Consider the following 11,876-nt stretch of genomic DNA (forward strand, 5'->3'; position numbering starts at 1 on the left):
GATATAAACGGCCCTGGCAGTGAGTAAATAAGGTATTGGTTTTTGTCTTTACTAAAATGTTTTAGTTAAGCTAACTTGATAATTTTAGGGCAATAGTTTTCCTAATATTTTGCTAGTAATGTGAACAGAAATAAGAAGTTAAGACAACTAATTATTTTACATTTACATTTACATTTAGTCATTTAGCAGACGCTTTTATCCAAAGCGACTTACAAATGAGGACAATTTTGAGTCAACGTACTGAAGTTTACTTTTTTTAAGAAGTTGTAAATACAAACTGTTTCAACTTATGTTCACTTAAAATAATACACTACTTTGTCCACTATTTACATTTTACAGTTGGCGGCAAGGCATGCGCTGTCGATTACTCAACAAAGTAGTATAATTCAGCCTAAAACTAACATGTGTGACACCTTTGTGTGAATCTTGAATTAAATGCATTGGTTGTCTCTGATTTTAAATCACTGCAGATATTTCAGAAGAAAATGAAGCAAATAAACATTTTGTTCACATACAAATTCTTTTGTTTTTAGAAACTAAAAATTTGAAATCTGTCATTTTGCCTGTAAAAAAATCTGCAATTGGATTTGGCCATGAAAAAAAAAGAGCACATTTTCTACTCACCGTCTGCCAGCTCTGCTCCAAAAACAATTCCCCTGGAAGCTGAAACACCCACACAGTGCAGGAGTGAATCCCGTCGCAGGTTGAAGTTAATGAGTGCAGCTTCCACACCGACTTTGGCCAGGCCCAGCCAGAGCGCCACCTGAAGGGGTCTGCTCTCCAAGAACAGCGCCACCACATCTCCTGAGGTCCAGCCCTGGCTCAGTGCCCAGTGGGCCACAGCATTGGAGATCTGGTCTAACTGAGAGAAAGTCCAAGCCTCCCCAGTGGCTTCATAGACAAGCGCAGGCTTATCTGGGTGCTGAGCCACAGTTTGTGCAAAGATGGAGGGTATGGTGTTTCGGTTGCGCATATGATGCCATAGTGCCAGTTTAACCCTCAGCAGCACATAAAGACCACTGATGGACAAGAGGAAGAGAGATTGGTTATTAAAGCATTTGAGATATTAATTTATACAGTTGTTTCTCTTCTATCTCAATTCAGCCACAACAGATTCATTGTCTTTGACGCTGTTGTGATAATATTTAAAATTGTCTGCATAATCCAGGCATTTCAAGAGAAACCAAAGGAATTTCCCTACAAAAAATTGCAATGGGTTAAAGTTGTATTCTTCTAATTGACCAACAGAAAGCTGATTTTTATTACTTGACATTGGCATGAAAGAGTTCAAATCAAATTGACGTACAAAGTGGAACAACTGTTGAAAAGTGCAGAATTGAACTTTGTTAATAAGAGAAGCATAATCACCTTATAGGCTACATTCACACGGCATCCCAAATCAGACTTTTTCATGACAGAATGATTGTTTTTGTCATGACAGTATGAAAAGCTCTTTTCAATTCCGATTTGTGCCACTTTTATTTCTGGTGTTAAATTCAATAAAGATCTAATGTTTTGAATATTGAACATTAGAAAATGAATGGCAGTATGAATGGTTGTGCTGGAATTTAAAACTACAGTTTAAACAGGTTTGCCAAAAATCCAATCTAAAAAAAATCTTATTTGAGCATTAGGTCTCGGAGTGTGAACGAAGCCTATGATTACAAAGTTACATAAAAATGAATGGATGAACAGTTTACAACAAAACCAGTGTTGTGCATTAAGAATATAAAATAATTGCTTAAAGAAATGGCAGCAAACATTTCAATAGAAAAGATCACATTTAGTGTAAAAAGAAAACTAAATGTTTTTGATGTCTGGAGACTAGGGCTGTGCAATTAATTGAAACTGTATCGAAATCACCGTTTGAACATGCAAGATTTCTAAATCGCCTTACAATTTGATTTTCCTGTTGCATGCTATTTGAACCAATCATAAGGCAGCGCACCTAAACCGAGTGCGTCAACAGGAGTCTGAGCTTAATGACAAATAGGCTGCACGAACAGGGATGATGAGTTCAGCACAGGAGGACTTGGTTGTTTGGGTGTCCTTTGTTTGTCTGAGGTAAATAGTCTACCAAAATCTGTTCATCCCATGCAAAGCATGAAAATGATCGGTCAGTTTTTTGTTACGTAAGAATGTCGCAGTGAGGCATTCTAAAAAGTGTTTTGAACTCGGTTCACCTATAAGCGTATCCCAATTAGGCCTGTCAGCATATCTATTTTTGCTGTATAATATATTGCACCAAAACATATTGTGATAAACCATTTTATTGTCATTTTAAGACCACTTTATGCTACTAATTACAAAATGCCAGAATGACTATTTAATATAATCACAATGCAAGTATACATTTTCAAAGAACAGATAATATTTCAATATATTACGAATATTTTATTTAATTATAGTCATTTCAACAATTCAATAATTAGGCTTTAGAATCTGAATGTGAAACCTTATTCCAGGAATGTGAAAAATCCTCATTCATTCCTCTTGGTGTAAGTGATTTTAATTTATAAATCCAGAACGTTTCTTTTTGTAACAATCTTTTATTCAGATTACCTTCTCTATGTGACTGAAATACTTCTTTGATTCCTATGCATTCTAGTTGTTTAACGTCATGTCCAAAATCTATAAAATGTCTTGCTACTGCCGAAGTTATATCTTGTCATTATATACTTGATTTGTTTATTTGTTTTGCCATAGGTCTATTTCAGAGACAATTTGTTACACCTTTACTAGGTGTTTTTTATGTCTGTTGTGGAGACATATTACCGGTCTTTCATAAAGATCTAATTGGTTTTTTTTTTTTGGAAAAATGTTTCAGATTCTCACTCTCTGTTTGTCAAAATCGTGATTAAAATCGAAATCTCAATATTGTTCAAGAAAATCATGATAGTTTTCTTTTGCCTATATCACACAGCCCTACTGGAGACCTTTTTATTATTTCTTAAATTCCCCAAGAAATCCAAACTAACCATATGATTTTGTTAGCTCACATTGCTAGTTTTGTGCTGAACAGTTCATCTGTGCTTGTCATTAAGAAAAAAAAAAGACTTCACCCTTCTAATCTTTAATTGAAATCTGCAAATGCTTTTCCTGTTTGTTTTCAGTTAATTTATCAGATGATGTGATTGAGGAAATGGGTGTGGCTAACATACTTAACCACACTGGTTCAACTGTGAGTTTTGACAACAAACAGAAATGGTGAGCAGGAGGTGTCTGTTAGGTTGTAAAATCTTTCTGAATGAAATACCTACTTTTCATTCCATTCAGCCCTGGATAGAAAAATCAAGCCACGCCCACTGTTTGCTCATTTAATATTCTGCTTCTCTAGGAACTGCGTCACAATATGAAAAAAATATCATTCGCAGCTTCCATTTCATTGATAAGTAACCTGCTGATATGTAACCTGTCTACAGTGGTCAAAATTTGAAGTGGATCATCAACTTTCATCAAAGTTGTCCTTAAACGATTGTAAAAAACCCATTCTTTTCCAAGGATAAGTTTGAAAGAAACATTTTTGATTCACTTCGAATGCCGACTACTGTAATGTTGCTAACCTGCTACAACAAGCTCTGCATGATTAGAGATCACAATCGTTTTTGGTAAAATGTTTGTTGTGTTAACATAATTGTTATATACTGTGTAACCTGTAGTAATTCTAAAAAACTAATAAATATATTGTAAAATAATAATAATAAAAATAATAATAAACTAATAATTTCGTCTTTAGCCCTTGTTTGTCATTGCTTTTCTTTCTTTTTTTTTTTTTAAGTGTTAATGTGAACAGCATCTGGTTTGACAAAAATGTATATTTTATTGCAAATTGAATATTTTTCCCTTAATATTTCACTCATTTCCTTTTATAAATTTATAATATTAGGTATATAAAAACCTTTACACTCAAGAAGATTTGTTAACAGCCTGTATTGTTTTACACTGTTTCTCTCAAATGTGGCCTAGAGAGCAAAAACAGCCACTTTTCAGCCTCTAAGCAATGCAAACATTTATAATTATATATATTTGAGTATATTGGTTGTGGTTTGCATGCATGTACTCAGCCAGGGTACCTATTTAAAACCTTTTAAAGACCTTCTAAGAATATTTAAAGACCACATCACCACTTCAAGTTCTACATGTGAAGAGTGTCACATCGTCACAAATTACGTGACCACCCAGAGGAAGGAGCTTGGCCGGACACACCCCGGCCTAAACCAATCATGTGGTTCGAGCACACCATTGTTAATATTAGGAGGAAAATAAATATATTTATTATGTTTTTTTTTGAGTGAAAAACTTTGGACAACACTTGAACAAAATTTAAGACCTCGTAGAAACGTGATTAAGACTTTTTAATAGCCTTTAAGGGCCTTACTTTTCCTCAGAATTGATTGATTAACATTTAATTCTTAAGACCCTGCAGACACACTGGTACTAATAAATTTGTACTTGTTGGGTAATTTTATTTTACTGCTTCATAAAATTCCTATATGCGAACAATAAAACTTTAATTTTATTACGAATGAAGTTGGACAACATATGGATTCTTCTTTAAAGAGCCCATATTATGGGTTTTTGAAAATTCCCTTCCATGTAGTGTGTAACATAGCTCTAAGTGAAGTGAAATATCCAGCTAAGGCTTAAATCTGTAAGTGTACAGTGTTTAAAACTGTTGATTCATCTATAAAAGAGTCGACTCATAGTGCTTCAAACGAGTCATTAGGTGTTTCATGATGACACGGCTACGAAACCCAAGTAGTTGCGAGCGCAAACCCGGGAGATTTGAAACCTGCGGCCCCGCCCACTATCAGAAAAAAAGTCTCACACACACACACACACACACACGCACACACGCACACACGCACACACGCACACACACACGCACACACACGCACACGCACACGCACACACACACACACACACACACACACACGTCGAATGAAGTCAAGCTGTGCAGATGGATATTATTGACAGTCCACCCAAAGATGAAACCTCAGCAATATAGCCCAGCCTTGAGCAGTTCGAGTGCTTCTGGAAACTACATGCTTACACAGAAGACTTCATCGGTTTGTTAAAGGAAGTATCAGTATAGACTGTCAGAACATGGATCAGTGCATCATGAATCAGTTTCTTCCTCCATTTCACAAGTGTAAGTACGTGCGATTAAAATTGTTGCCTAGTTTACTCTAGCTTGCAAATGATGTATTTAGTTGTGTTTTGTTACTTGTAACCGCGTGTGCTGTATCAGGTTAACTCTTTATTCTCATTTTGCGTGTAAAGCCATGCTGAAAACGCGACTCGTGCTGCTTTGTTTACGGACCGTCAGCTGTTCCAACACACATGCAACGGTCAAGTTTCAAAATAGTTCAGCTCGGGTTCGAGGTGAGGTGTCTAAATTGCACCCAGCAAGCTGAACTGGCGCTCTAGGCGTGTGTCGTGTTCTCTGGGGAGGAGGGTAATGTGTGTGCGTGTTGTCTCCTCTGAGGAGGGTAATGTGTGTGTGTGTGCAGGACCGGAGCAAGCTGAACTGCCGCTCTAGGCAAAGGACCCGAAAGTGAAAACGCAGGTGGACTGTGACGGGCTAGGAGATCTCCTCGCCAGTTCTTGGACTTTTTGCTTAATAAAATAGTCGTCGATATTTTCTAGTCCATCGTCTGTTTTTACATTCACCCACTGGCAGCCAAAATCCACTATGAAGCTTGTCCACTATGAAGCTTGTATGCACTGTGACTACTTTTATATTGTTGATTAGCAGCTGGCCATTTCACTCTGTCTCGCGCTGAAGCCTGTCAGTGTCGACCAATCGCAGCAGGCTGTCATCGGTCCAATCAGTGCAGATTAGCTTCGTGCTGAGGAGGGGTTTGGAAACAAATGAATCGCTGAACAATTCATATGGGAGTTGCTGGGATAATTAGGTAAAAATAAATGCAGATTATAAGACCATGAAAGTGTTTTTTGACCTTGCATGCATATTAGATTATTGTTGGAGACCCTTACAACCAAAATATGACCCTATTTCATGTATAATAGGGGCTCTTTAAATCATGACGCCTGTGCCACAGTGGACTTTATTTATTCCATTACATGAAACAAAAAAAATGCACAAAAACTATCCAGACATAAAAATGTAAAGATGCCAAGGGAAAAATGCTGAAAAGAAGAATCAGTGGGCTGAAGAACAAAGTATAGGATCTCTGAACAGCCTGGCTGAACAGCTAGGAGAAAATGTCAAACAGAACGTTCTGAATGTTTGCGAGGCTGCCATCCCTTACTGATGTGGTATATCTTTCGGGAAAGGTGAGGACTGACAGCGCTTTATCCTCTTGGACTAAAACCTTGCAGAATTATTCTACAGTTTACAATGCGTCATTTTAGTGACATGCTCTGGGAAGCTGCAAGGAACTCTCAGCATTTGGCAAAACGTCAACTTGCGTTTCACAGAAGATCTGCTCTCCCGAAAAACAACAAGGCCACTGCAACCTAGTATGTTGGTCGCATATTGAGTAAAATGATTGTTTAGCATGGAGCACACGCAGAGTGAGTTGCATTTGAATCAGTTAGCGACTCTGCTGTATTATTTTGACTTGTTTTCGGCTTGACAAAATGGAGGATTGGAGAGATGAAGGTCTTCAAATGAGCAGTTAAAGGTTTAACAACTTCATAGAAATAACACATTTTGACATATTAAACATTAAAAACTATGAAAATAAATGCTGAATTCTTTACTAAAATTCATGACAATTATAACTGTTGTCTAGATAATTGGGAATTTGATCAATGTAGCTACCCTGAAAAAAATATTTTTGCAAAATTGTTGCATTTAGTAATGTTCTACTTAATTTGCTTGTATAAATTCAGCCCAAATCAATTGTTTGCAACCACTTAACTTAAAACATTTTGGTAAATCCAATGAATCATTTTTTTTTCTGTGTAATTACAGTATTTCCATCTCCTTCTGTTTAAAGACACAAATTATCTTAATTGTGTTTTTGACTTTTTAAATTAATATTAATTAATGAAGGAAATCAAAAGAATAATTTGTTTTGGTGATGGAAAATAGGAACCTTTCACTGTAACTTCATAACAAATCATTTTATTATTTATTTCAATTATTAACTAATAATTTATATTTGTATTAATACTTTATTATTTATATTTATAAATTACTAATATATACATTTATATTAATAATTTATATTAATTTTTAAATAAACTACTTCATTTATTTATTATTTCTTGCCAAATTTAGCAAAACTTTTCATAAAAAATGTCAAAAATTAAGACAGATATCGATGTATAATTGATTACAGAATTCAAACAAATCAATCAGAACGTAAAACTTATGGGGTGTGATATACATACTTTTGTATTGTTCGTTTTTGTCTTTGTAATTAAAAAATAATGTTTTATCTTGCATGATTATAAAAATGTAATTGAAAAAAAAAAAGCATCATAACATTTTTTTAAATAAAAGTAAACTTTTCCCAGTACTGGGTTGCAGCTGGAAGGGCATTTGCTGTGTAAAACATGCTGGATAAGCTGGCGGTTCATTCCGCTGTGGTGACTCGCAGATTAATAAAGGGACTAAGCCGAAAAGAAAATGAACAAATGAACGAATAAAAGTAAACTTAAAACCTTTAAAAAACAAGTAAAGAAAAATTTAAGGAATAAAGTGAAGGAAATTAATAATGTCAAAGAACATATTTTCAAATTTAAAAATGAAACATCTCACAAATCTCCATTGCTTTTATATCAATAAGAATATATATTTCCCAACAACTAGAATTTCGTTAATTTTGATTATACTGTAAAAAAAGATTCTTAAATGATGGGATAAGCAAGTTAATAAATGTCTTCTAAAAAAACTAAAAACATTAAGTACTTATTCTGAAACAAGAATGAATGCAAGTCAAAGCTTAAACCAAAACCAACAGTTATACACTTGTGTTGTAGTTTTAATTGCAAAAACAATATTTAAAATCTTCATTCTGCTCTTCCGGTATCGTGATACATGGATGTTTACTCATTTCTATAGGAGTAAGATACTAAAAATATCGAGGTAAAGTTGATTTTATATTCGCATTCAGACTTTCACCTTTTTAATATAATTTCAGAAAACTGTTCTTTGCAAATTCTAAGTACAATATTGCTCACAGTTCAATAAATAGTACTAATGTTGATTTGAAGTCTATATGTAGGACCGAATATTCAAAGTAGCATGTCACAAGTTGTCACTGTTCAAAAATGAACAAATGTGTGAATATAAAACCAACTTTACCCCAATCTGCAAAACACTGCAGGGCACTCAAACTTTAATTCCTCGACTTTAAGAATTCAGGACTTTGTGCCCTGATTTAACACCTCTTTAAAGCCTTAATTTTGTGAGAGGGCGAATTAAGACCCACTGAAACATTGCAAACAAGACGACACTGTGTGCTGGGTTTCACACAATTCCTTCATGTTGTCCCAACACAAATCGATTAGTTAAATTAATCGTTTTACCAATTTTAGCGAATTGAACATAAAACAACTAAGTTGCCCCCCTAAAAAACTTAAAGGGTTTATAAGTGTTTATAAGATGCAAAGCTTTGATTATATACAGCTACTCAGCTAACATGAAAACGACTGTCATATTTCCTAGTTCCTCTGAAGACCCACCCTCAAGAGGCTCTGTTTGGTCAGCTAATATAATGTTCTGTAATTCGCAGATCAGCTCTACATCATCAGGAAGCATCTCTGTTATAACATTACAGCGCCTCTGGCCACACCCCTTTGCTGTGCGGGGTGTATGTGCGTAACCTGAAGGGTTTATGACATCATTAACCCAGGTGTATTTTTTTGTAGTCCCCAAACTTCTTTTGCTGTAAGCTTCGCTAAGCTAACTCTGTAAAAGCCAATGTCTCCCTTTGCATTGAACTTTGAGTGTCTTGGATTCAAAGATGTTGTTTATGTTCACACAGCTACATCACACATCAACTAAAGTTTAAAATATGACATCGCAGTGGACCACCCCTTTAAAAATGGTGTAATCTCAACTAATTTTAAATAAGTAGTTTGAACAAGCAGCAAAAGTCATTTTTTGAGTGAAGTATTTAGAAAACAGACAAAACGAATTTTACATTTCACGCTTGAAAACACTAAGGGTAAAGTTGGTATTATATTCGCACATTCAGACTATCTCCTTAATATAATTTCAGAAAAGTCAATGACTATCAAAACACAAGTAGTTCACAGTAGTGCTACACTGTAAAACCCAAAAAGTTAAGGTAACCCAAACCATTTGAGGGAACCGATTGCAACAAACCATTGAAGTTCAAAAACTAATCCTAATGAGTACTGTGAACTTACTCCACTTGAGTAAATGAAGCAATTTGAGCACAACCCAATAAATGAAGAGAACTCAAACGAACTGAGTACTGTAAAACCCAATAAATTAAGGCAACTTAAACTGTTTGAGGAAACAGATTGCAACAAACCATTTGAGTTAAAAAAAAAAAAACATCAATCTATACGAGCACTGTGAACTTACTACATTTAAGTTGAAGTAATGAGGTATTTAATTGACTCATTACCTTCAACACGGAGTTCAAAACTCTTTTCCATTGAGTAGAATTAACTTTCATTACTTTTGAGTTAACTACATTCATTTCATTTGATAAAGATGACTGTTGGGTTTACAGTGTAATGTTGTTTTGAAGTCACAATTACATGAGATTGAATATTCAAAGTATAATATATAGAGACCGTGTCACAAATGGGTTAAAAATTAATGAATGTGCGCAAATAAAACCAACTTTACCTCATTCTTCAAAACAACTGAAAGCACTTGACGTGACAGTGACTCACTTGATATCCCTTTTAGCCGTCCGAACCACCACATAGAGGTACCGCCAGCCTCCAGTCCCCAAATAAACACTCAGACCTGCTGCCAGGCTCCAGGACCAGGATGCCCCAAACAGACGGAGCAGGCCCAGGGACCCCAAAGACAGGGAGCCACTCGCCACATAGTGCATCCTGAAACAGTTATCACTTTTTTATCAACTCAAGCAAACATGTTGGAAATTCTTATATATCACTTTCAGACAGTGTCATCTTGCAGTTGTTGTGACACACTATCATTTAACTGTTTACGGCGGTGTCATAAAGCAATAAAACTGCTTACCTACGGTAGACAGATACAGTTCAGCCTGCCCCGATCTGTCAAGACATGGGACGACCTTGCTGTGCGGTTAGAGGTTGACTGACCACAGATATGTCCAAAACACTGACCCCTATGAAAAGGAACGCGAGCGTCCGACAACACGGAGAGCGGGGAAAACTCGCTAGGATAGTTGGTGTTATTAAAAAAGTAGAGTACGCGGTAAATATGTTCACTTCACGTGCAGCGTGTGTTTGACAAACTATGTGTTTACTACACAACTACTGTGGTTTTAAAGTAGCACGAAGCTGGGGGTTGGCGAGAAAGCTTTTCAAAATGGCTGAATGAGGGCGTTTTTCACAATAAAAGCGTGAAAGTTGTTGCTGTTAAAAATCGAAAGTTGCTTTCATTCATTTATTATTTATTTATCTGTCATTTTTCCGTTCTCAAATAACGTCTTGCACACACGCAGCTTTTTATATTTTAAAATTAAGTCATTTTTAAGCAACAGGTTCAGCATTGTGCCATAGCAGACGGTATTACACACAAATAATAATAATAATAATAATAATAATAATAATAATAATAATAATAATAATATTTATTATTAATATTAATATAATTAATAATAATAATAATAATAATAATAATAATACTTATTATTATTATTATTATTACTATTGTTGTTGTTATTTATTTATTTTTAAACGTATTATCAATTTATGTAAGAATAATCTCAAAATATGGGTCAACTAATGTTGTCACTCACCGTAACAGATATGTAAAAATAAAACACTATACAAAACAACGTATATAAAACAACTTAATATCACTAATCATATAGTAATCAACGCTAGTATTTTTAATCAGAAAATAATAATAATAATAAATAAGCTGCGCACACTGTAATATATTTACATATATATTTTTAAAAAAGTATATTGATTCTCGAAAACCCCTTTCACCTTTGTTCTATTCATTATAGAAATAATATACTTTGAGCGAATATATTTAAACGCAAACTGAATGTAATGTTTTTTTTCAGATGGCATATTCACAAAATTAAGTAATATTATTAGCTGAACTTTGCATTGCTTACAGTGTTTTGCTTGGCTAATTTAATTAGGACCTAATTATGTAATTTCAGACATCTTCTGGTAGGCTAAATTAAAATAAAAAAATGTAAATAAAAAGGTTTATAATGATTTTGTAATTTATAATGATGTAATTTATAATGATTAATCTGCAATATAAAGCATTTAAAATATGTTATTATTAACAGTATATTGAACAACATACACTGTAAAAATAAATTGCTGAGAAAACATAAAAAAACAAGGCAACTTGATGCAGTAAGAACTTTAAGTTGTGTCAACAACTGTTTTTAGTTCTTCTCAGACACAATATTTTGTTCAGCTAACATAATTTGGTTTATTCATGCAATGTTGATTATTGTATTTTACTAATAAAATTGAGTCAATTAATTTTTTTCTGTTTAGTGAATGATTTTTTTTCAAATTTGTAAAATAAGTAATTAGTACTAGTTAGCATATCATCCTGTTTTAATCCTTTTACTTACAAATGACAAACACACAAATTAATTAATTAATTAATTAATTTTCCTTCGGAATAATTAATTAATTAATTAATTTCCCTTTATTCATAAGGGGTCGCCACAGTGGAATGAACAGCTAACTTATCCAGCATATATTTTACACAGCAGATGCATTTCCGG

The 11,876-nt window shown here is 34.2% G+C and overlaps 1 protein-coding gene across 1 annotated transcript in view; it reads right to left on the bottom strand.

Annotated features, from left to right (window-relative positions):
* The window catches only part of slc27a1a (solute carrier family 27 member 1a), a 52,734-nt gene extending 42,258 nt beyond the window's left edge, over window positions 1-10,476 (bottom strand). Inside the window, exons 1-3 of the mRNA XM_056454120.1 lie at window positions 10,166-10,476; window positions 9,850-10,017; window positions 625-1,019 (exon numbers count right to left, since the gene is read on the bottom strand). Of these exons, the coding sequence (XP_056310095.1) occupies window positions 625-1,019; window positions 9,850-10,016 (562 nt within the window). The 5' untranslated portion in view covers window position 10,017; window positions 10,166-10,476. The remainder of the gene's footprint in view (window positions 1-624; window positions 1,020-9,849; window positions 10,018-10,165) is intronic.
* Between the last annotated feature and the right edge of the window lie 1,400 nt (window positions 10,477-11,876).

Source organism: Danio aesculapii, chromosome 3 (genome assembly GCF_903798145.1).
Source record: "Danio aesculapii chromosome 3, fDanAes4.1, whole genome shotgun sequence".
NCBI classification, from domain to species: Eukaryota; Metazoa; Chordata; class Actinopteri; order Cypriniformes; family Danionidae; genus Danio; species Danio aesculapii.